This window comes from Haliaeetus albicilla, chromosome 11, assembly GCF_947461875.1.
Source record: "Haliaeetus albicilla chromosome 11, bHalAlb1.1, whole genome shotgun sequence".
Lineage (NCBI taxonomy): Eukaryota > Metazoa > Chordata > Aves > Accipitriformes > Accipitridae > Haliaeetus > Haliaeetus albicilla.
The window spans coordinates 37,679,968-37,706,384 of NC_091493.1; the positions used below are offsets into that span (position 1 = coordinate 37,679,968).

Sequence of the window (26,417 nt, forward strand, 5' to 3'; positions counted from 1 at the left end):
CATAACGGAGTGCCCAAACTGAAAAATCCAACAGACTGGGAGTGACGAAGGGCACCGCTGCCCCGTCAGCTCCCGTACCGCTCCTCCTCTGCGACTTCTTGCCCAGCCCTTCAAAACCCGCACAAAATACTCAACTGCCTCCTGCAATCTCACTGGTTTGGCAAACGAGTTGTCGCCTGGAGATGCTCGCTCCTCTCAGCGAGCTAACGCTTGCCGGCCCCTGGGTACACATCCCACCGCAAGCCTAGGGGCATGGCAGGCGTCAGGCTCGGGTGAAGGCCACCCAGCCCAGCCTGCCAGGAGGCCGCAGGGCCCAGCCCAAACGGCCCAGCTCTCTCCCTGCCCCATGGAGCTGGGTCTCGGCCTTCGCCCCCCGCCCCGCCTCAGCAGCCCGGAATGGCGGCCTTATCCCTGTGTTGGGCGGGACTACATTTCCCAGAAGACCCCACGTGGGGGCTTCTGCCGGAAGTGGGCGGGGCCGCGGGCTCTCGCGGTGGCTTGTGGGGCTCGGCGGCGGCGGCGGTGGTCTCCCATCATGGCGGCTTCCATCTCGGGCTACACGTTCAGTTCCGTCTGCTACTACAGCGCCAACAGCAGCGCCGACCACGTAGGTACCCGGGACCGCCGCCTCCCGGCGCGGTGAGGCGAGGCGAGGCTTCTCTCGGGTTGTAGGGTTCGCTTCCTTCCCCGAGCAGCGGGCCGGGCCGGGCCCCGTTGCCGCCGGTCGGGTCCCGGCCGGGGGTAGCGGCCTCGCTCGGCTTCTGCCGGCGAGGTGGAGGCGCTCCTCGGCGGCAGGGGTGGCCGTGCGGTGCCGCTGGGTCCCGGCTCGGAGGGGGGTGTATATGTGTGTGGGGGGGTGACTTGCAGACCCTCGGCCGCCCTGCCGGTCTGGCGAATGGCTGGTCTGGACGTGGGGCGCCGGGGGCTGTCCCCCGCCGGCGTGGGGTTCTCGTCTGGCACTCGGGAGATGGGCTGTGGGCGAGAAAACGCGTGTGGAAAAGCCGCGTGAGCGTGCGTGTACGTTGCGGTAGCGCTGGCTTTCCAGACACCGGGGCGTTTCTAAATCCCGATGTTTTGCTGAGAAACTTCTAGTCTGAGCTTGCTCCCTTATCTCTGCACCAGGCAACGACGCACCGCCGTTTCAGTGCTTGTGCCAAAAGCGCCTGATGCCCGCTTATTCTCCTTCCTCCTGTTGGGCGGGGATGGAGGATCAAAGAACATTTTAAGTTAGTTATCTTCTGAGTGTTATGATCCCTGGTATTGTTCAAGGTGCAGCCCAACCTCCGTATGTAAGTTTTGAGAAAGCTTCTGCAGATGTAAACTCCGCTTCCCCTTTGCTTTGAAGGAACCGAGCAGTGCTCCTCCTCATCCACCCTCTGCCTGCGTAGCAGGGACTGGAGGCAGAGCGCTCCTTTACGTAATCTGTGTTTGCCTTCTATCAGTTGCGTGTTACCTATGGAAGTTTTTGGTGGAATATTGGTTTTGGACAACCTCTTCCTGTAGTGTTGTGGAAGGGTGTTGGTAAATCAGAAAATCGGTCTCTGTAAACCGAAGGACAGGTTATACACCTGCTGCAGCTCAGATATGTATTTCAAACTAAATCTTTGGTTTATTTCTTCCGTTTAATGCCAACAAAGTTATGGTAAATGACTGTGTATAGTGGGTTGTTTTCTATTTTTAGTTTTCTTTTTTTTCCTTTAAAATTATAGGAAGGATTTCTGCTAGGAGAGGTGAGACAAGAAGAGACCTTTAGCATTAGTGATTCACAGATCAGCAACACTGAATTTCTACAAGTGATTGGTAAGTAATAGAACTTTGAGAAATTGTGAAAGAAGCACTGTTCAGTTTTCAGTACAACAATTCAGTAAGAATTACTTCACTTGTGAGACCAGCACAAGGCTTTCAGAATCGCATTTACTACAGTATTTGTGTGTTCATGGTTGAGATGTTGGGAAAGGAAACAGTCATTTGCTAGATGTGGCGGGTTTTATGCATCTCCCTTTGTGGAGAAAAGATCATTTGTTGAAGACATTTATCTGCATTTCATGATGGAGAAATTATTTATTTGCCTTTTGGTCCTGCAGGGCATTTCCTGCTTGATATGGTTGCCTACATACAAGCACGTGCTCAAAATAAAATAAAATAAATGCATTGCTTGATTTACTAATACTGAAAGGGGGCAAATTTCCAGCAGAGGGTTTGGGTGGATGGCTGGTAGTTGATGACATCATAAACTGTCACAGCAAGATTTGCCAAGGAATGTTTGTCAAACAGTTTACTTTATTGATAAGCACAAGGACTGTACAGCTGATGTGTTGTTGTTGTGAAAAGTGAAAGCAGGTCTAAGATCAAGTGTTGTTGGCTGAAGTAGATATTTTTATACATGTGTGAGAAGCCGTTGCATTTTTTTAGCTCTATGGTTTATAAAAAATAGGAAACCCCTGAAAGAAAATACCTTTTTTGTTTACATATATATAACCTGATGTTAAAATGCATCTAAACCTTCTTTAAAAACCCAAACATGTACATACCTGGCTTTGTGGATCTGATTCCAGATAATATAGCAGGGCCTGCATAAAGCTTAACTAATACGCAAACATATTGCGATTGACTCTCAAATGTTACTCTGATAGAGAGCTAATGATCTGTGAAAGTGTGGATTGTATTATGTTACATCTCAAGATACTTGCCACCTTAAAGTAGTGATGGTTGTGTATACAAGAATCCAGAAGGTTAGGTAGTTTCCTGTTGCAGTTATTCCTAAGGAAATATGGGTGATAAATTGACTGTGTGAAGTGTCAATTAATCGAGCTAAATTACAAAAAATAAAGGCATAGGATATTTTGTGTGTGTCAAAGTACTGTATAAAGGAAGGCAGCTGATAGCTATGTCTGTTCAGACAAAACTAGACATTACTATTCAGTGGTGACTGATCTTAGTTATTGTTGACAGTGTAATACAGTAATGTCACCAACTGCAGCCTCAGCGTGGTTGCATAAGCCAAGTGTTTGTGGTGTTAAAAATTACTCCCTTTTTAGATAACTCTTTTGTCACATTCTTGGTAACAGTTATTTTCTGAAAAGGGAAATTACCCACCCCTAGAGATCTTCTGGATTTTTTTTTTTTTTTACTTCAATATTTATTCATTGATATTAACTCTTGAACTCCCAGTTCAACTCATGAACTGAGATTGACAGTTTTGTGGCACTGTTGTCACAGATGAGTTTTAACATTCTTGCATGCCTGCTGTCTCAAAGCTTAGTGGTGGTGTTTGAGTATATATGTGTATATAGTATATGTACTATATATATAAAATCAGTCGATGTGTAAAACTTAAATTTAGAATGATGGCTGCTTCTTGTCTTCTGAGTGGTAGGCTTGTCGCTTCCTGTTTTTCAAAAGACAACAGGTCTGCGTAGCAACATAATAACCTGAGAATCAAGTATGTATTCTCAGTCGTAGTCAATATATTTGCTGGAAGGAGTGGGTCTAAGCTGGAATAATAACACTTACTGGCTTTGTTTAGCAGATCGTTTCCACAGATTTCTGTATGCCAGTGTGAAAATACGGGGTTGATACACTTTTAAACAATTCCAAATAAAGAAAGTCAGTAACTAGCAGCAACATCGTGAGTTCTTGCCAGTGAAAATATATGGTTTCTCAGTCAGTACGCCTGCCATGGATGTTCAGGGCCTTGTTTTGATAGTGGCTAAATATGCTGAGATGCTAATGTGTATAGTCTGTTGTTCTTGGGAACTGTGATTTGATTCTGACTCTGCTGAGATTGCAGTCATGAGCAGCCTGTGACTTTCAGAACAGCAGGTGGTGAGTCACTCTCCAGGAAGGAAGAGTCTAAACAAAGTTGTTGCTAAACACTCCGGTGGGATTCTAATATAGGAGCTTGAGATATTATTGCTACATAAGTGCTATTCAGTCTGAGCACATACAGTTTCAGACAAAAGTTATGTGATCAAGGTATAATAATACGAATAAAAGACAAGCTGTATTTGGTAAAAAGTCGGAGTAAAGGAGAACTTTAAAGAACTACTAAACGCTACAAAAAAGTAAGTCGTGCTTGGTGTTAGAGAGACAATGTAGATTGGAATTTTGCTCTTGTCTCACTCTTCTCTGAGATTACTGACACGTTATAACCTTTGCTGCTGAAATAAACATCTTAGCATTTATTACAACCTCTTCAATGGAAAAAAAATACTGCTGTGACTTTTTAATAATTCATATAACAGAATTATAAATTTCAGTTAACCATTTTGGAGTGCCGTTTAACCCCTTTTCTCATTAGAGATTCTATTTGCCTTGCCTTTTAAAATATTCTAATGTGTAACATTTCGGTGATTTCCTTCCCCATCCCTTTTTTTATTCATTGCTGCTGTAATAAACAGTGTATATGAATGCAAGTAAAATGTTGTGGAAAGGTGTATCAAAAAGAAAAAAAAAATCATAAATGCCTTTGTCAGGAGATTACAACTATAAGATAGTATCAGAAGTGTGTATTTGAGGCTTAGATATATCTGTGTGTATCTGAGCAAGTGTATGTCTTGCTTATTGTTAAAATATTTTCCTCTGTAAAATGGCAGATTAGAAAGAGAAGCTAGTTTTCCGGGTATGGTGCTGTGTCATCAACTGTTGTTGAGACATTAAGGGCAGTGTGTGGTCTGACACAAATGTTTATTTGCTCAGTAGCTGTGATGCGGAAAGTTCATGCAAGATATGCCACTAATTTCTCTTTACCTTGAGCAGTTGGACATATGTTTCCTTTTTTGTTTGTTTGTTGTTGCAGAAATCCATAACCATGAGCCTTGTTCAAAACTCTTTAGGTAAGCATTTTCTGTTGTCTTCTTATGTTGGCTGCAGATTATAAAAATAGGTAGCTCACTGAAATATATTAGCATTTCAAATGTACCCACCATTGTTTGCTCATGTGATGATATTACAGAAATACATGTAAATGGCACCAACCATGACAAAGAAAGTATGAGTTTACAGTTTTAGTAGCACTTACCTTAGGTGAGAAAGGGTGCTGAGGTAGCTAGTACAGACTTATTTCTCTCTCTCTGAATTTCCACCTCGTGTAGTTAGTGGAGGTAGGATAGCAGTCAGATCAAATAATATCACTCTGATAATTGGGATGAATGTCAAAACAAATTTAAGTTATTGTAGTCTTAGGTTAGCTCTGCTTGGGCCTGGTGGGTCACAGAACATCTTGTGTGCCCTAACCTTAGTAGCTTGCTGGGTTAACAAGTTGTTTTCTAGTTAGTTGTACTGACTTGCACTAACTAATTATTCTGAAACTTTCAGCTTACTGTTTTTTTTCGCCTTCTGATCTCCTGTACTCCAGAATTTAAATTAAATATAGGTCTAATATATTCTATTTAGCAGCTTCCATCTAGTTACATGTAGCTTTTCTCTGTAGTCTTCACTTTTTGTACAGTGATGTCTTCTAAATTGCTGTCTGGAAACTCTTCTTAGAAGGAATGCCCTATTAATCTCCTCTTGTCTTTATTTAGAGATTTCCAGCCAATTAAGAAGACACAGTACCTTAGATATTATGATTGACATTGGTTGCATTACAGAGAAAAGCTGCAGTCTATTATTTGCTATCTGATAATTACAGAGAGTAGGGTACTCTTAACCCAGTGATTTTAATGCTAGAGACTCTACACATCAAGATAATATCCCAGTGTCTAGTAGACTCTTTCTGGTTCCTAGTGATGCTTTGTCCAGTGCATATCAAAACTGATCACATTTACTGTTTCTCCCCACTCAAGAAATTGGTTGTTAGTAACTGAGCTGGTGGAGGAAGGGGAAGAAGTCTGTATTTCACTGCATGCTTTCTGCACAAGAAAACTGATGATTTATTTACTTCAGAGCACAGGAGAAACTCTCACAGCCCATATAGCTTTTATCAGTACCAGACTGTGCTGTTGGTTTCTCTGTTCCATTAGTTGTAGCAGATGCTGATTTGGGGGCATTCTACCTTATCCTTTTGACTTAAGTGTAGCCAGTCTGAGGAGGCCTATCACTCATCCACTCTGTATTCTTGTAAGCTGGCACTGCTGATGTTGAGTATAGCAGGCTTGGTTCCAGTGCTTTTACCAACACGTGGGATCTGAATAAGAAGCAAGGATTTTAAAAGGACTGATTTGTCTCTCTGTGCAGTTTTCAAATTAAGGTGTTTCATTATGTACTAGTTGCTCATCCCTTAAGAAAATTATTCTTGTAAAGCACAGGAAGAGAAATAATTGGATATCCACCACTTACAAGAATGTACAAATATTGTGAACATGACTTGAAAAGATTATGCAAATATTATGTAGTATCTCAAATAAGTAATTAGTTGTAGTCTTAATATTAACAGTAACTTGCATCTTGAAACAAATTTTATTTCCACCCTTATTTACCAGCCAAGTACTGAGCTCAGGATTTTCTGTTGTATTTTTTTTTTACCCCCACACACAAGAGTTGAGATCATAGACCTCTAAAACAGAGTGTTTTCCTGCACTGCTTTAGGTGTTAGTGATATCAGCTCTTGAAAGAGACTAAGGACTTGGCAGGTAAGTCAAGGAGGAATCTATTTTCAAATGTTTTTCCTTTTATCATGAAGTGTGATCTACTTGAATTTATAAACCTGTCTGTGTAGATAGATTTATAAATTCTTAAATCTGTTTTGTCCTCAAAATAACAACATGTCAGGGTTTGGTCCTCAGTTCTGTAAGCAGAGCCATGTGGGAAGACCATGGTACTTCAGATTCTTGCTGACCTCAATATAATTGTGTTCGTTGCAAGGGTCCAGTCATGTGAGTCTAATTGCAGAACTGGAGCTCAAGAAATTGATTTGTGGTTGCATGTAAAATGGCCCTGCTCTCCTTTCTTCTTTGGCAGGTGGGCCTCTTACTATCAAAGCAGAGTTTTACAGAATGCTGGTCAAAATAAAATTACACAGTCCGTTCATGTACATACCTCTTGTTGTAGGGGCTTCCAGTGAAATACTAGGCATCAAACTAATGTGTGCAATGAAAGCATTTTAAAACTAATAATTATCGGCATCTTGTATTTCATTACTAGTGGTTTAAAAGTGGTTAGAGTTTTTGCACCAGCTAGTCTTCTGCATCTAATTTAAATGCTCTGCACCTTCCTCTGTAAGCAACTGCCTCTGTCTATTAGCTGTGCGGTCAAACCTTCAAGGCTTCTAACTGTGCTCTATACAGCACCCAAGTTGGATATCCTAAGCAGGTGGTGTGAATACTGACCATGCTGATAAAGGTAAAACTGTAGAAGTTGCTTTGTAATGTCTGGAATGCCATCTATTCAAAGAACAGTCAAAGTATAAATTATTTACTTTATGTATAATGTGTGTGTGTAAACTGTGTACCTACCTTTCTCTCTTCCTTTTTGGTTCAAGCTTTTATGACTATGCAGGCAAGGTTAATGAGGAGAGTTTGGACAGGATTCTTAAAGACCGAAGAAAAGTAAGTTTTCTATCTTTTCCTCCTGTTCTAGTCATTAGAGCCTATAATTAGAAAGAGCGGTTTTGAAAACAAACAAACAAAGGTAGTTAACTGGAAGCAATATTTTCGTTCACAAATCTGATGGTTTGTTTTGACCCAAGGCTTGTCCTGTACAGAAGTTGGTGGATTTGTGGTACTTGGGTTAAATTGGGGGCAATGTCTAAATTCCGTGGAAAATGGAAAGGATGCAAAGGATTTAAGTTTAGGTCTCCAAAAGTGAAGAGCTAGTATTAACTCACTCAAATTTCCGAGCTAAACATGTAACATAAAGATTGTGTACTCTGCTGCTGAAACCAACAAAAAATGTAGCTGATCTGAAAATCTGTTTTAAAGAGTTAATTTAAAAGGGTTGTAATGATATAGGCTTGTAATTGCAATTTTTGCCCTGTCAGTTTTAAACTGGAAAAACTGTTCTATCAGTTATGTCAGATGTTGTCACAGCTTTACGTTATGCATATGTTGTTAGTAGCACAACTAGTATTAAGAAGATTAAATTTTAGTAGTTATTTGGAGAAGCCAAACCTTTTTTCAATGTTTTGTCTCATTCCATACTTGTAGTGCACTATCTTTCTAATTGAGTCATTGATTCAGAAATTCTCATAAACTGGTCCATCAAAGAGCTGAGTTGAAGGTCTGGTTCCTTATGTAGTGAAGTGAATCCACCAGTCATCTTGTTCTGGCAAGATGACGGTGGGTGACTTGCATGGTTCAATTCATGGCAACTGTGGACCTTGTTAGACCTAGCAGAAAAGCATCACTACTGTGTGAATTTGACTCACGAGGTCTGGTTAGTGCCAGAGCTAGTACAAGGTAGAGGTGGTTAAAATGAGACCTTTTTTCTTGTTTGACTTATTTTTGCAAAGCACCAGGAAACCAGTGTCATTCCAGCTGCTTGTAGCACTGCTGGTTGTGTTTCACTAAGTAGCGGAGCTAACTGTCAAGGCATGACCTGTTGGGCTTTTGGGATTTCTGTTCTCTACAGGTGACTCAAGTGTAACTTTCACTAGTCTGAGCAGGAATGCCTACTGTGTGACTTGATCATCGTTATGCAAAGTGTGTGATGACAGTTGCCTAATTAGCAATTGAATTTGCAGTCTTTTCTGTTTACCTTACCCACCTGGACTGTGGACTTTTGCTTACAGACAAGGCTTACCCTGAGAAGGGATCTTTAGGGAAGCAAGTCCTAAATCTGTGCAACTTCTGCAACACCGATGATTACAGTGCTTTTTTCTTGTCTGTTTCTTCCAGCAAATGCTCTCAGAATAAACTCCTCTGTCTCTACTAATGTATTTATGCCAAGTACCTAGGGACTTTGTGTGCATATTTGTACATACAGACATGTACATCTTTATGCTGATTATGGAGTGAGTTTCCAGTCTTAGATCCTGAATTCTGTAACCCCATAACTCTACTCTAGAACACTGCAGAGCAGGTGGAGTTCCCCTTCAGGAGACAAGGCAAAAAACGTAATCAAAAAAATGTTTGTGTCCCACTAGTTTTCAGTTGAATTTTACTTTGTTAGGACCTACCTTGCAAGGAGACTCTGGCAAGATGCATTATCTGTGGTGAGAAAGCAGGCAAAACTGGAGACATGAAAACTTGCAAGCATTATGTGACTAAAGCACCACAGATTTAATGACATTAATTGTCATAATGTCAAAAAAGAAAGAAATACTCCTGTCTGGGAAGGAAGACAGTCTTGTATTCTCTTTTGTTAGCAAACTAAGCACATTATTACCTTCAGACTAAGTAATTGTACAGATGTACTATAAAAAGTTAAAAACAGTACTTCTAATTTTTTTATTTAACACAGGAGTCATATTGTTTAATATGTAGAATCTGCTCAGTTCCACTGAATATATACATGCAGTCTTAATGCATCACCACATGACAGTGCCTATTCCTGGGACACTTCCTAAACCACATTGTTAATGATGCGTCCTTTTTCATTTATCTCTTGAATGTTAGTCTACGTGAAGTAAAGGAGTTTAATGCATGTTGTATTCAAAATAATAATTGAATTAGAATGGGTCTTATCTGATGTACATACGAATCTTTTCACAATGCAATACATGAGACACTTTTATTGTTGAATGCAGCAGATTAGTCCCATATGTCTCATGAACAGACATGAATTTGCAAATATGTTTGAAGCACTGGAAGTGTCTCACAAATTAATACAAGTGAATAGGCAGTTGAAATATTTAGGCTAAAGAAAACTCACATCTGCTATGTTTGAAAACAGCTCAAGTCTAATAATTTGAAGATGCTCCAAGGTTTGTTGCTGAAATTAAACAATTGAAGTATATTGGAAATGGGATCTTGAATGCCACTGAGGACACACAGGTGTTTGTAGCACAATAAGGTTGAGCAATAGTCGTTGTAACAGGATGTCACTTGTTACAGGTTATTTAATAGCTGCAAGCCTCTAGTAATTCAGTCTGATTTTGTTGTAATAAAGCGGTTGGCTAATTCATGTGATACCACAGTTTTAGCAACTTTATTTATCAGAAGGTAAATCTGTATCTCTCAGTTGATACTTTGTTTTTTTCTGATGTATTTTGGTTACAGAACGTTATTGGATGGTACAGATTTAGGAGAAACACTCAGCAGCAAATGTCATATAGAGAGCACATCATTCATAAACAGCTGACACACATTCTTGGAGTGCCTGATCTTGTCTTCCTTCTCTTCAGCTTCATTTCCACTGCAAATAACTCAACACATGCTTTAGAATATGTGCTTTTTAGACCAAACCGAAGGTAAGCAATCTCTGTATATGAAACAGTCCTCATTTTTTTTCTACTCTAAACTATTTTGAAGTTTGTACAATTACATGTAAAGAAGGCTTTGTGTTTGTCAAATGATGTCTTGGTGTACAATTGTTAGTGATGACAGCTTTTTTTTTTTTCTGTGCATGTAATTTATAAATTAAAGTTTTGGGGTGAGCAAAAGTTCTTTTCAGTCTTATAATCTTAAGACAACAAAAGAAAAAAAATTTTAAGAGAAATCAGATGTCAGTACCATGTTTCTTATAATAGACCTGAATGTAGCTTCACCCTTCTTGTATCTGTGCTAGTTTGAATGCACAATTAAAGGGTTCTAAGAGGTATAGAGGTAGGCCCCTCTCAAGGGAGTTTTTGATCATGCATTTATTTTGAACACAACTGCTAATATTTAGCAGCTTTTATGATAAACCTAATGCAGAAGCTTTAAAATTAGATGAGTTGTGATTATTAGAGATGGGATAATATCAAGGCTATTGTAAATATCTTTTGAATAAGAATTAAGAAGGCTTTCTAAACTTTCTCTACAGGTATAATCAAAGGGTGTCACTTACTATTCCTAATCTAGGCAACACTAGTCAACAGGAATACAAAGTTTCTTCGGTGCCAAATACTTCTCAGAATTATGCCAAAGTTATTAAGGAACACGGGTAAGGATTTTTCCTTTGCAAATGAAGTACAGTCATCAAGCTTTGTGTTCTGTACGTTCCAAAGAATACTACAAATATGCATTTCAAGCAGGAAAAAAATAGTTCTGGAGGAATGATCAGTTCCTAGTGCACTTTTTTCATGCTTAGATCTGAATCTTTTAGAAGCACAAAGAGAGACTCGGTGCACTAATCAGAAAAGCAGAGTTGGTATGGCCAGTTGGTGCTGTAGGCCTTCTGGCTGGAAGTTTCTTACTTGATTTCCACCCCCACCCCCCCAAGGAATTCTGTATGCAAGCTTGATTTAAAACTTGAACTCTGACTTGGAAGTGTTGAAGTCTTGTTGTTGTTCTTAAGTAATTTTAATTAAATGCTGCAAAGTAGCTCTTCTGACTGCTAACAGTGAAATTATACAAGCTTAAAGATTTCTGCACAAGTTTAACCTCATTTAAATGGGACTTTATTGTTCCAGAAGAAATTTTGGTATTGAATATGCTGCTGTCCAAATTTTGGTTCTTGGGAGTATGGTGTTTTTTTAGCAATATAAAATGAAATACATTTTAGAAATACAGTGATAGACTGCTTAACAGCAATTCAAAGGCAGCATAAGCTAGAAACTTATGTTGTCTTTTCTTACTAATGATTTCTGCTTTTTTTTTTTTTTAGTACTGATTTTTTTGACAAAGATGGAGTGATGAAGGACATCAGGGCTATATATCAGGTTTATAATGCACTTCAGGAAAAAGTACAGGTAACTTCCTTTACTTAATACTGGTCAGTACATATGTGGCATCTTTTTGTTTATCCTTTGGTTAAACCAGGAGTGGAGGAGATGGAGATCTTTAGAGCTCGTAAACAATTTATCATGAACTGTGGGAAAATAAGTCTGACTTTAATAATGAAATGTGTCAGTTTCTGTTTAAATGTGTGCATTTGCAGTGGATGCTGTAAAAGTGGTTCGTATGAATATCATCAATTCTTTCTCTTTTGCAAGTAAGAATGATTTAATGCTTAGTGATTTCTGGGAGACGTTAGCTATTTTTAAGTGTATGCGTTAAAGAAAAGCCTTGCTGAAGGCTCTAAGGATTTGCACAGGTTTAAAGGCTTGCCTGTGTGAGTTTAAAAATTACTCCCGGCTCTTGGTATGTAGCGTGCAGCAAAGAGCTCCATCTGTTAGTTAAAACTTGTGAATGTTTTGTGTAGAGCATGAGTGAATCCTGCTCCAAATGTGGCAAAGCATCTGAAAGTGCCTCGAGTGTCAAATCTACTAAATGTAAGCTTGTCAATTCACAGCTTGTCCTATGTGAAGAGCAGCATAGCTGTGCTGCCTCAGGAGCACACACATCTGCTAATTGTGCTGTAGTCACAGCTTATTTCCAGGCTTTCCCCTTACGTCTGCCCTGGAGGGATTTGTGTCTCTGCTCTAGCTTAGCTTTGCTGGTTGGCACATGTAGCAGAGAACAAGGCAGTAATCGCACCAACCATTCCCTGACCCTGCTTGCACAGGAGAACTGCTATTTCTCGGTGGAAGTTGCTGCTTTCTAACCTGCCTTGTAGGGTGGGTAACTCTCAACGAGAAGGCAGACAGCTTTCATGCCGACTTGAGACATGAAAATTTATTTTCAGAGGTCTATCCCATTAGCTAATGGTATTATTCTGTAACGCTGTTTTTGCCAAGAGCGCATATATCCTTTCGTGCTCTTGCTGTTTGCATTAGTGTCTGGACAAATGGAAAATGTAACGTCATCAGGGAGTTGTCTTCCTACCTGTGAAAACTGTGACTTTGTTGTATTTCACTGCGTAAATCATGCTGCTGTACATTGTTTACAGAGCTTAAAAGTAACTTGGGTGTTAGCTGACTTGAGGAACTTTTATCTTTAAAGTGGCTGTTTCACAGAGAACGTTACAGGACTAGAAATAAGTTTTCTCGTAAAGCAGCTGACACACATGTATTTGCATTATGCACCATTTAGTTGGGAGGGGAGGGTTTAAACTTTATAAATTTCTAAAAATTAGACATAGAATCATAGAATGGTTTGGGCTGAAAGCACAGTTAACGTTTTTCAACTCTGTAGGTAAGATCGCTAATAGTCACCTTTTGGAGAAGAAACAGTAAATTTCTTTTTAGAAAGACTTAGTGACTTAGTCACTAGTGACTTACTGTTTAAGACTCATCAGTGCTTTTGGAATTCTGTATTCTTCAGAACTGATCATGTTTAATGATAATGACCAATACTTAATCTCTGAAGAAGTAAACAATATCCAGTATAACATGGTTAGATTAAAAAAGAAATCAATATTATCCAGAACTGTTGTTAAACTTGGATCCTTCTGTGGAAAATTTCACATTCATTTCCTAGCCAGGATAGAGAAATCTTCTTGAAAAATCCATGGGTCTTGTTTATTTAATAGAGGTATCAGTTAGGAGATCAGCTTGGAACAGTTGTCTCGAGTCAACTGTTTCATACCCCAGTTCAAATTTGGTATAGTACAAAAAGTATGCCCCTTTATGCTACATTTTTAAATCATGTTGCTATAGTATCATTATTGTGCTAACAACAGTGTATATATAAAAAAAAAAAAGTCAGATCTTTTCCACTAACTAGGAAGAACTAACTTTGGATCTTATTAGAAATCGTTCTGTAATGATGAATTATCTGGAAGTGCTTTTCCTATCATGCAGCAGTTGGCAACTGGCAACAGCCAGTAAAGAAAAGGATCTTCAGGTTGAATATTATGCTCTGATATAGTTAACTCCTGCTCTTAGTTTTGTGCTTTTAACGGCTTCTTGTCTGGTAGTAGCTTTGTTAATGTTATGAAAGTCTTTCATGTATTTTTGCAAAATCTTAGCATATCTTATGTTTTTCTCCTAGGCAGTATGTATAGATGTAGAAAAAAGTGAACGTGTTGTTGAATCTTTTCAAGCTGATGTAAACAAGTTAAAAAGGCAAATCGCACAAAAGAAAAACGAAAAAGAACAAGAAATAAGTAAGTTGCCTTTTAATTATTTTGTTTCAGAAGCAGATGCTGTAAGGACAAAATGTTTTCTGGTAGTATTTTGAGTCGTATTGCTGATAGCTCATAGCAAAAGAAAAAAAGATCATATTGGGAAGGGTATATGAAGGATTTACATTGAATGATACCTGAACTGTGAAAGTATGTGTACTGCAGATATTTCTGTAGGAGTCATCCAATGTTAGCGAACTTTAAACATAGGAGAGAGACAAAGCTGTAGAGAAAGAATGACAAAGTCAGTTCTGGAAATAACACAGGAAAAGATTTGTTGTAGGAAAGGAAAAGTGGAGCAAAGCCAGGAATGGAAAAAGAAAATCTAAACACTGGAGAGATTCCTTCTGAAGTATTACGTAGAAACAGGGTACTGTGTTTACAGGCCAGTAGCTATCAGTGGTTTTTGAAATCATTGTTCCCTTTCCCACTCCCCAACCCTATCCCCAGTTATATTACTGAACACCAGACAAACTGGGTGAAGGAAAATGAGTGCTGAAGTGATGAATGTCATTGTAGATCATCTGAAGTGTTGTCTAGATGATTTTTGTCCTTGTAGCTTTTAGTGGATGTATCAGGGGTTTTAACACTGATTTAGAGACGACCATCAGCATTTTTATCCTCCTCTCCCACTTCATAGTTACTGAATCCTAATTTAGTCAGCTTTTTTTGCATTATTTGCTGACTTAGTGGTGAACATGATTAGCATTGAACCGCCACTTCTCAATGTTGAAGTAAATCTTCCCAAAGTCCATTTTGAAGTCTTTCCTATCTTCAGGAGTACCTGCTAGAAAGTGGAAGAAACTATTTAAATGCAGAATGTTGTTGGGATTTGCCTACCTATTTCAAGTACCATATCATCACTGATAGGAGTATCAATCTGTATTAGTTTCAAATCCATGAAACTACTGAAATATTGTCCTTCTTGCAGTGCGTTGGGGGGATTCATTTTGGGGGAAGCTGAATCAGGTAATTCTTTGATTCATTCAAGGCAATGCAAGCATGACAGTCTTCTCTTTCTAGTGAAGCTCTGAACGCAGAAATTATACTTCTGCTGTGTTCTGAAAACCTGTATTAGTATCGAGTTGATTGGATTTAAGTGTCCATGGTGCAAATAAGTCCCATTAAAAATCCATGTTTTTATTAGGCTTGGTTCTGCGTTCTGTATTGATAGTATAAGTTTTCATAGTATGTATTTAGGACTGGTGGGGAAAGCCATTAATAGGTGTATGTTGATCTTTTTTTTGCTGCTCCTTAATTTTCTGAATTGGTGAGGTGTATTGTGTGAGCATACTTGGCTGGTTCCCACACTGTCTCTCCTTCCTAAAAATTTAAGGTGGCTTCAGGAGACTTTTGCTTAGCAGTAGGTAGGTTTCGTGAAAAGCCTGGACCTTTCCAAGAAGACATGTCTGATCTAATTTGTGAGCGTAAGGGAAGACTGAAGGTAGAGAGTAGGAGCACAGAATAGGCAAATGGAAAGCAATATATAAAAAAAAAAAAACATAAGCAAATTACCTATTTCAGGAAACATTGCCTTTTTTCCCATGTTTTGAAATGGTAAGCAAATAACTAAATTTTGTAATTTTAGCTACAAGATGTTTTTTATTATTTGTGTATCTTGTTATCTAAAGCTGTGTCTGAGACTCAAAGGTGGCTTAGATGGGTTAACACCCTAAACTGTGCAATAGGCCCCTCTGCTGCTATGACTGGATATTTTTATTTTCTCCAGGCAGCAAGGTATTGTTACCACGTGAACATTTTAGACCAAAGGTTGATCTGTCAGCCCAGGTTCTTCCTTCTCTGAACCTCAAAGATAAGGTAAAGAGCCAGCATTGGCCACAGACCATTTGAAAGATGGAAGTGGCATGAGTCACTGCTGTTTCCTGCTTGGCTGTAGATGAAACAGCCAGGGAACTGCTACTATGCAAGCTAGGAAGAAGTAGAGATGGGTATTTAGTGTGACTGGAGCTGATCCCAGCCCATATGGCAAAAGGTGGGGGAGGAGGAGGAAAGCAGTCGGTGCTAGCCTCTAGATACTACCAGTGAGATGCAAATGCTGGACTGAAAATTTATGCCAGAGCAGATAATCATGTGAGAGGGCTGAAACAAGAAAACATGCAGCTTGTATCTCCGCAATATTTTTAGATGCGAGTAGCTAAATACTGAAGCTGGCCTTCTGTTCTGTCACTTTCTCAATATCAGGAGAATTTCCTTGGTTTTAGTGAGTTAAATGTTCCAGTTAATCATCCTCTGAGCTGGAGGAAAAGGGAGCATTTGATTCAAATTCCTACGATAGTGTGTGAAAGCTTGTTATTCCTACAAATTTTTGTTTAACAGGTTATGATTTTAACACTCTAGCATAAAAGTCAGTTGAGACTTTATTTGCCAGATCACTGAAATAATTTTGTACATGTAGTAGCATGTTCTAGGGTAGGGTGAGCGCTGGGCACTTCCCAGATGCCAGGAAATCTCCTACTGCAGTTCTTGTACTGTGGACCAAAAATGGAGAGCTGTTATGTAGCTGCTTGAGGGAATATGCTCTTTTTTTATTACTGAAGAGATATCTTATTGACTTGATTAAAGGAACTCTTCAGCCTTGATTTCTGCTTTTTCCAGAAGCATGGCATTACAGTAAGTAGAGCTGATACCATTTTGTCTGTCACCTAGCTGCAAGGCAGCTTTACATATACCAGGTGTCAATTCTGACATGTTTGGAGGCTAATAATGAGTTAGAAACCAGTTGAAAACTGACGTCTCTCCCAGTGCTTAACAAACCTTCCTGCAAGGAAGTTTTTCTTCATGTCTAATGCATACTACTCTAATTTAAGCTGCCTTCTGCTTACCTTTCCACAGCAGCCTCTTACGTACATTTGAAGACTCAGTTTTCTCTAATTATCCCAGATACTGCAGTATTTCCTCTTAGGTCATGATATCTAGAGCCCTAATGAGTCCTTTTCTTTTGTAGAGTTTCTCCAGTTTTTCCCTATTTCTTAAAGTGTGGTGTTCAAAATTAGATATAGTATTCCAGTTGTAGTCTTAACCATTACAGTACATACTGAAATAATACCTATTTCTCAGCAGCTGAGCACACTTAATGCATGTTGATATTTATAGTTTACATAAATCAACAGTAAACCTGTGTTTCTTTTTTGCAGAAGGGTGTAACTTCCTCATTTTGCAGTTTGTGCAGTTCATTATTCCTGTGCATGTCTTCCTTAAATTATTTTCCAAATCACCTCATTAAGATCACTTTCAAGTTCCGGTTCTGATACTCTGTTACATTTGCAGCTATTACTAGCATAGTACCATCTGTAACTTTAATAAGCATGTGCTGATTAAATTCCATCATTTAGGTTGCTAATGCAAGTATAGTTCCAGTGCAGAGCTGCGGGAGCTTCATCTTGATGCATCTTTCCAATGTGACTGATAACCGTCGTAATTGTTCTTTAACCAGCTCTTCAGCTATTTTTTTTTTTTAATCCTCATAGTGCTTATGTTATTGTCTATTCATTATGAAACATGGAGATGTTGTGAAATCCTTAAAGGCAAGACATATCTGTGGCTTTTGGTCTTGCTTTGATTGTTAAAACCACATGAATTGGAAAGTGACCCTGTCCTTAGTGGACGAATTTATTTATAGCAACTGTCTAACTGTACAATTACTTAAATAAAAGTCAAAATGTGGAACTGGTGGTTTTACCCATTACATATGGCTTTTCATAGGGAACAGATTTCAGTGACTGTGTCTGACTTTTCCAGGGACGGTGAAGAGCATACCTTACCAGTGTTACACTAGTGCAAGAGCCCTGATTGTGGATCGCTGTGCTAGGGATATAGAAACACAAGTTCAAAAGATGCTTCTTGCTCAGCTAGCTAGTTAGCAATCTAAATATGAGATATCACATGAGTACAGATGTTTTGGCTAGCAGAAGGTGAGCATGATACACGGTCTCGGCCCGCTAGGCTAATCGCAGGCATTGGGAGGGAAAGTTTTTAAAATAGTAATTTGAGGGAAGAAGACAAGGTAACTTCTTTGATGTTCATGAGATTGTCCCCTAGCACAAGAGGCATTGTAAGAGAAAGTACAGGAGTATGATTTTTAAGATGTAATATCAACAGTAGAAGCTGCTTATGGTCTGATCAAAAGTGAGTCCAGCTTTCAGTACCGAGTAAGACCTCGGTGGAGGGGAGCAGGCAAGATGAGCCCTAGCATAGCTACTTTTTGATGTGAGAAGGAACAGAGGAATACAGAGAGAAGATGAGGTGGAAAGAACAACAGGTTATGGAAACTTCCTGCAGCTGTGTTTTTAGGGGACTTAAACTGGAGGAAATGAACTGTGCAGGATGACTGCATGTACAAATGTAGCACACTTGCACTTATTTTATTTGCTTTTTGACACTTTTTGTTTTTTAAATGGGATCACTAGGATAATCAAGTTGTGCCAACACTGATGCATTTCATGGATGCACAGCTAAATTTAGGGAAGATATTCTTTGTCAAGCTCAGAGAGAAGGATGTAGTAATAAGCAAGATTTGACACGATGGTTAGGGATAGTGTCTTATATAGTCATCAATACGAAAATCAGAATTGCCAAAGGTGAGTAGTGGAGACTGAGAGGAAAAGATCCAGTGCTGGAGTTTGAAAGCAATGCCAGGGATGAACATTTAATAACAACAACCAGAAAGAAAGAAGAGAGAACAGCAAAGGGCTGGGTGGGTGTGGTATGTTACAGCTAGGTTATATAAAGCATATTGCAAAGTAAGCATTAAGTACACCGATGTTCTTTGCTTTTGTAGGAATGCAGCAAGCAATTTTAAGCAGGCAAATGCCAACAGATAACTTGGAACCTATGTTTGTTCCACGAATGTCCTACACTGGATTTGCTGTGGAAGGCTGCACACTTGAAGATTCGGATGTCTCTGATCCTCCCCCTCCGTATTCCGATTTCAGTGCAACCAGTCAAGAAAGTACTGTTGGTCACAGTCTCCTAGAAAGTAATGTTTTTATGCCTCGACCTCAAGCAGTAGGTTCTTCCGGTTATGTTTCCACAAATGCAGGATTGAAATATTCTGGTAATGGAGCATCCATGCCATCTTCCCAAAGAGCGGTTGGTGACAATGTTGATGAATCAGAAGACAGTGATTATGAAAACTTGCTTGAACCTACGGAGTCATCTGACAGTGAATACTCACAGACAAGGGATTCACGACCTTCAGCACATCCTGATGGTGATTCCCGGAACACTCAAACTTCTCAGATTTGATAAGGGGGGGGGGAAAAATCCACATGACACTGTTTTTTTCATAATCGTTACAGAGAGATTTTGGGGATTTAACCTGGAGGAAATGAACTACACAGGATTACTGTGCACACAAAATGTAGAAGACTTGCACTAGATGGTTTATTCACCTTGTGATACATTTTGCAAGTTTTATAATGGAATCATTAGGATAATCAAGTTGTACTAATACTGATGAGGTTCATGGATGTACTGGTAAATGTAGGCAAAATGAAATTTATAGAGATCTTGTAGCTTTTGTTGCCGTATTTCCTTTAAGACAATAAATTGGGATGTAGTAACTAAGCACAGTTAGTCTACAAATAATGTTCTCAAATCAAAACTTACCTCTTGCACTATCATGCCTTGAATTTTAATTTTTGAAAGGGAATAAATGTATCAGCCGCCTTCAAAATAGCTTTCTATGATAAGCCAAATTGGCCTTTGCAAGCAAAGAAATTTTGATAATTCTGAGAAGCCTGATTGGAACAGATGTGGTCTACCTTCTTCTATCGGCATGCTCTTTTAACAGAGGAGGGGTTTGTTTCAACTTTTTTTACTAGCGGAATGTGTGTATCACTTAAAATGATGGTTGCCTTTTTTTCTGTAAAGGGGGTGGGGTGGGTGGGATGACTGGTAAATCATCCAAATGAATGTCATAAATATAATTATTCTGGTTTCGCTGGGTTTACAATGACTTTATGCCACACTAGCCTCATTTATTGTCTCATTTGTTATTTTAGCATAAATACAGAGTGCACATACAGGAGTAAATGACTGACAGAAGTAGTAAATTCCATCATGATTGGACTTTGGAGTCTGCAAATTACAAACATCAGAGACTGCTTCTTGCGTTTTATTTGCATCTGAATATTGGATTTACGCTTCTAGATGAGTTATTTTATGTAATAAATAGGGGATAGAGTAGGAGAAGATTGTTTGGAGAGTCCCCTGGGTTTATTACCTCCTTTCCTCTGGGTGAAATGTGTAAATGATTATTTTAATTTGAATTACAGCTTTTGTCAGAAAATTGCCATTTGGGTAAATGAAGTGTGGTATATTTAGGGAATTCATGTTTGGATGCACTTACTTTTATTTAAATACTGCTTGTATGCTAACATTGCCCAAAATATGTGAAATTGTGCCACTAAGAAGTTTGTATTATTGGACTTTATCCCTGATCTGTAAATGAGAAAATACACATTTTAAGATGAGGTTATCTTAAGCATTTATCACTTTGAGGTGTGAATAACCACTTCTTTGGTTTACACCCAGAAGAACAAAGCAGTTGCTTAAAAGTTTAAATATATCGGATTTATACAAAAGACTAAAATTTCAGTATGTATTGTATATGTAGGCAAAAGTCTGTTCATTAGCCTCTCCTTACCTGTACTAAATTAAGCAAAATGACTTTGGAGAAAATGAGATGTTAAAATTGCCACTCTTCTATTGAGTGTTTCCACCTTTAAACATTTAGTGGTCTGTTTTAACTATTTTACATTATTCTCATTAGCCTTAACTTGATGCATTTTGTCTTTGAGTGTTGCAATCCACTTAACAGAGAACTTGCTCTGGTTTTATTGCTGGCTATCTACAAGCACCTGTGGTTCAGGTGGTACAGATGTGTGTATGTCGAAATCAGAATTGACAAGATGGCAACTACAGTTTTTATTTTTATTCCGCACAGAAACCTGCAAAATGTACATCTCTGACGAAGCAGTTAAATGTGACAATAAAATCTTATTTAATCCTGTAACTTATATTTTAGTATTTGTCAGGTTCCATGTCAGTGAAATAACTCACCAGAATACAGAAATGCAGCTCAAAATTGATGATTTGTTAAAGCTAGTCTGTTTGTAGGACTAAGAGGGGCTTTTGATGGAAGGGGGAGAGGGTAGCACTATACCATGCGTATTACATACCTGCCACGCATTCTTGTGATTATGTTGAGGCAAAGATCCTTGAGTTCTGGAATCTTTTAATAACAAGAATTGTCTTAAGTTTTACTTGGTTTTACATATAACATGTAGTTGATTGGAGGTGGAATGAGTATGTAATCATGCCCTCCAGCCAGTGCCTATCTGCAGGTACCTTCATTTACTGTAACTCTTTACTCATAAGATCAAAGGGTGGTTTTTTGGTTTTTTTTTTTGATTCAGATAATATTCTGGTAAAAATACATGTGAATGGACTTTGCAGTTTTCATTACAGTTCTGTTAAACATAATGGTGTTGGGTTGTGATCCATCTGAAGGCAATAGGGAGCAGCTTTAATCATAAAGAAAACCAGAACTTTATACCCATGAAGTACCAGGTTTCCACATCTGACTCATGATGAGGTTTTTTTGGTGATTCTCAGGAGCACAAAACCCAGCAGCAAGACCTGTAGCGATGTCCCCTCACTAACAGGTAGGCAGCATTGAAGAAAAGCTACTAAAAACTGGCATCTGTGCCTTTTAGTTCAAAATCCTGTAGTTTCTCTGGTACAATGAAATATTTTCTTCTGTTGTGGGAAAGCTAGAACTGCTGTTTCCTTTATTTCCTACATCTCCTAACTACTTAGGGACATTTCACTGGCTCTGACCTGTCCTGAGTTAAAATTTAAAGGGAAGCCACTTTTATTTCGTGTAGCAGCAAAATGAGATAAGCAAGGGAAGACTGATGAGATTTGCTGTTAAGTGGAGAGATGCTTCAGACTATACTTAAGATAACTAGTATCAGATCAGTATGCTTCATATTCTGTTGTTTAGCACCTTTTATTTAGACTTAATACCTTTTGATTATAGCAGTAGACAGCATTTAAAGAAATCAATATTACTTCAGGTCAAACTGACAACAGCATCTTCTGTCACGACCACCGCTCCCCACATATAATTGCTGCGGGTGAGAAATCCTCTAGGCATAGAGGGTGCGCGGTCGTGGTATTTTTGTTTGTAGGTGAACCTCTGCAAATGAGTGTGTCTGCTGGGCCAGTTGGTGTTTTCCTTACTGTTTCTATGGGTCGTCTTATGTGAAAGGGTACGCCTTTGTGCTTGGTCAGTGCTTGTCTGTCTCTTTGATTTGTCAGTCTGTAACTTTGCTTTTTTCAGTGCTGCAGACACCGGCAAGGCTTATTCTAAGCCTTTTGATAATAGACTTGCTTTGCTTGGTTCTGCGTGGTTGCCTACGAGCAGTCTATAGATCAGCTTGGAAGGTGTTGATCTCTCTGGCTTCCTCTGAGAAGAATCTTCCCCTGGCTTTCTCTTGGCCTATAAAATTATGGTGGTTTCACATACACGTTTCTCCAGCGTATGGGCTTCCACTTGTGTGTGTGTTTGCATGTACGTCTGCCTTTATACTGCTCACTTCTGTAGCTTACAGATCTAGGAAGAAAACAGAAGCTTAATTAGAGGGTTTCATTAGCGAATTGCTAAATACTTGGACACCTGTCCCAGCCTGTGGTTAGAAAAGACAGGGACCCTGACATGGCATTGCTCAAATTTGCATTTGTCGCCTTGGAAGGACTCCTGCAAAGCTCTCGCCTGCTTCAGGTTTCACACCTCATCTAACAATGTGTAAGAACATTTCTTCAGATTGTTGACTGCTGTGTTCTCTTCCTCTTCACTCTTGCTTACCTGCAAATAACCTTCTAGTGTATAGCAGCACCTTAGCTGAAGTTGCTAGTAGGAGAAAAAAGGAGAGATTCCCTTGCTGTGAACAAAAATACCTGCAGGTTCCTCGCTGGGAACAGCTTGTGTTATTCCCACTGGTGGAAGCGGAGAGGGCTGTCTCTTGTACTTACCAGCTTCAAACAAAATTGGGGAGAGGGGGGCTGATCAGTGTTCATGAGGGACAGAGGGGCTAGAACAGGTGAAAAATCTCGCAGTTATTAGGAAGCCAGGCTGTGATGCTCAGATTTTACCGAGTTGGGAATGGCAGCCGAGAGTCTGGAGGAAACGATGGCTCAGCCCCGGAGACGCGGCAGCTCCTGGGTTCATTCTGCTGCCTTCCCTATGATAACCTGGCAATTGGCACGTGCGTCCTGCCCAGCCCAAGAGCCTGGCTTAGCGTGTAGCTCGTGCCTAAGGTCTGCCAGTTTAGGCCAGTGCTTTTAAGGTGACAGTGCTTTTTCATAGAACCTGGACACAAAGACCTTTTGTTTCTTCCCTGGATCTAGAACAACTTGAGGATGGTCCTTGCACCTTCATACCAGGAGCGGCTGCTAATCTTCATACTTCAAGCATGTCATAGCGGGGGGGGGGGCGGGGGTATATAGTTGCCTTGCTAAATTTGCAAACTCTTTCACTGCTCTTGTTCTTGTACAGTTGGTTTCAGATGAAATAACTTTCTGGGCTTTTTTTCTTAAAGCTAAACTTCTACACTTTCCCATACATCTGATGGTAATTTTACTTTAATGACATCCAAAGCCTCTGAATCCTTCTGAATACAGATTACCTTTCCGGAATGGCCAGGAGCACTTACCAATCCTCTTGGAGAGCAAAACACCTTCAAGGCAGATCCACAGTCTGTGGGTCGGTGGGGGTAAGCCTGCTGCTCTCTTACGCTGCCGAAGGGAGCAAATCCTGCACTCTGCAGGCAGAGAGAGCAGAGGTTAGGAGAGCTCTTTACAAAAGCTATAGCTTCGGTAAAGTGTGCATTAGGAGCTCAACCTCCTCCTTATTTTGAGAGAATTTTGGGTTTAACTTCCCGAAGCGTACTCCTGCAAGTAAAGATGGATGTTAAAGCAGTCAGCCGAATCGGTACGAGTTACCTTCGTGGAGGAAGGGACTCATCGCAATCACACCAGCGCCTCTTGGCACCTAATACCAGATCCAGGTGGGACAGGATTAAATCCTGCAGTAGGCTGTGTGCCAGTGGAAATCTAGGAAAGTAGGTTTTTCCTCTTTCTGACCTTTAAACAAGATGTTAACTTGCAGCTGCTTGTCTTTTCCCTAGGCATTGTCCAGCAAAAAGAAAATACCTTATTGCTTTTTCTAGGCTTATTAGGGAAAGGATTCCCGCTGCGCTCTGCAGAAGGAGCTCAGGGCCACCGAGGCCAGGAAAGCTGCTGCTCCTGCGGCACTCGCAGGTTGCTGTGGCATTTTGCATTAATTATCTCTGTCTCTCCTGAGGCCCCGTGGTGCACAAGGTGTGCTGGGTGGCTCTGCTGGCACCAGGGCTCGGTATTTACCTGTTACCAAGGAGAATACTTGGTCATTTCCCTTGTGTGGATTTGTCTACCATGTATTTATTTCCTCTGGCTTTATCAGAGAAGGTGTTGGGAAAGAAAAATCTGAAAATCCTCAAGAGACAAGTCAGTAATAGAAGAAACATACAGGTGTTTTGAAATTCTTCCATTATAAGCAATTTTTTTTGTTTTTAAGCCTTTACCAGAGTTATTTTCCTGCTCAGCATTTTTCTCTGGGCAAATGTTTTTGGGTTTTTTTCCAGGGGAGGAAAAATAGTACTGCTAAGGGTCGTCCCTTCAGAAGGCCAATTTCCACCACAGCAATTATTCCAACAAATTTTTTGTGCCAGTTTGTGATTTCTAACACATTTTCAAGAGCCGGAGGCTGCTATAGCTGCCATCTCAAAGCTGTGAGCAGAGATCATTGGTGGTCTAGAGTAGTAATAAGGAATAGCTAATTTTAGCCATAAATGGAGCCTTCTTAAATAAAATGTTCTTATTCAAGACTCATGGAAAAAATTCATTAAACAGAATTGTATCACTCAAATGCTGTGGCTGTAACTTTCTGGTCTGAGCAGCATGAGTTCCTGGTTGAAAGGCAGCACCAAAGGCACTCCTTGCTATTCAGCTAATTTTTGTCTTAAGTGTAGAGCCTGTAGAGAGGTTCAAATTTACTCCTCCAACATGGGGTGCATCACTGTGAGGTTGTCTGGACACCTCGTGCTCAATGTGAAGCACAAACATTTAGAGAAAATGTATGTTTATCTCTTAAGCGATTGCTTTATAAATCTGTCAGATCTGAGGATAACTCTGACGTTTGGTGTTAGCTATAGTTGGGTTTGGGGTTTTTAGGACTTTTATTTTGTTAAAATCCGTATAAATGGCCGGTGAAAGCATTGGGACTGGTGATGTTGGTGTTGGACTTGCCCTTGGGCAGCCATGGTGTTTCTCCTGGTGTTGGGCAAACCGACACCAGAGTGACTCTTCTCAGACTCCAGTCTACTACCAGGGAAAGGCAAAAACAGCATCCTCCACCTGTGACACCTTGAGGTATGAAGACAGGTAACTTCCCAAGCATAGCTTTGCCTCTGTGCTGGCCATGAATTAGGAAACAAATATCTGTTGTGGGTTTGCCTTCTGTGAACACCATTTTCTCATTTACCATGGGATTTTGGCAGGCTAGTTATTACTGTCATCTGTATCCCACAATGTGGTTGTCATGGCCCTTGGATGCTATATAGCCTCTCAGCTGAAAGGCAAGATTCCTGCAGAGAATAGGAAGTTATTCAATGTTGATGATCGAATTGACTATCTTTGGACAGAAAGCTTCCAGCCCAAATGTATTTCCCTAAGCATGCTGTGGATTAAGAAGCAGTGTATAATTTTGAGATCTTTCCTCACCTACCAGGGAGATCTGTCTAGAGCAGGCTGGAAGGCTAGATTAGGAAATTTTATTTTTCTTTTTTTCCTCACTATCAGTTTGAAGAGGTTGCCAAAGCACAAAGGTGAGAGTATGCAGGTGTGGAGGAGAAAGGATTCTGGTTGCTTAGAGCACCAGTTGGACCCCAAAAGTTCCCAGGAGTTGGTGAAGATAGAGAGGGGATAAGCTGTATACAGTGATTTACTGAACGCTGTTCAGGTTTTGCTGTGATCTTTGTTTGGAAACGCAGGAGTGTAAAGGTTCATCTAGGAACCACAGGGGAGATGGGCAGTTCGGAGACAAGGCAGCCCAATTTTGGGGAGACCTCAGAGGAGTGGGAATCCCAGTAAGATGGGAACCCAAACCCAACTGCTTGTTGAACATCCAGAAAGGGGAACGTGAGCAAGATCGTGACCTCCCAATTTCAACTAGCAGTAAACTGACATAAGCTTTTATTTTGGACCAGATCCCAGCTGGCGATCAAACCTCTCACCCCTTAATTTCTCTGAGCCCTTGCAGGTCTGGACTGTTATCTTGCTGGCTGTCACGCCAGAGAAATAATACAAAGCTTTGGTGTGCAGAAAGA

General features: G+C 40.0%; 1 protein-coding gene across 3 annotated transcripts; it reads left to right on the forward strand.

Annotated features, from left to right (window-relative positions):
* Nucleotides 1-447: 447 nt before the first annotated feature.
* Nucleotides 448-21,001, forward strand: ABRAXAS2 (abraxas 2, BRISC complex subunit). Of its 3 annotated transcripts, XM_069797189.1 has the most exons (10): nucleotides 536-607; nucleotides 1,710-1,800; nucleotides 4,799-4,835; nucleotides 6,529-6,572; nucleotides 7,421-7,487; nucleotides 10,091-10,288; nucleotides 10,843-10,962; nucleotides 11,626-11,710; nucleotides 13,833-13,947; nucleotides 18,764-21,001. In XM_069797189.1, exons 5-10 carry the CDS (start codon nucleotides 7,426-7,428, stop codon nucleotides 19,228-19,230), a joined length of 1,047 nt encoding a protein of 348 aa, XP_069653290.1. In that variant the 5' UTR covers nucleotides 536-607; nucleotides 1,710-1,800; nucleotides 4,799-4,835; nucleotides 6,529-6,572; nucleotides 7,421-7,425; the 3' UTR covers nucleotides 19,231-21,001. The 3 variants fall into 3 exon arrangements, with proteins under 3 accessions (XP_069653287.1, XP_069653288.1, XP_069653290.1); XM_069797186.1 differs by lacking the exon at nucleotides 6,529-6,572 and having other exon boundaries at nucleotides 448-607; nucleotides 10,098-10,288; XM_069797187.1 differs by lacking the exon at nucleotides 6,529-6,572 and having other exon boundaries at nucleotides 462-607.
* Nucleotides 21,002-26,417: the final 5,416 nt, after the last annotated feature.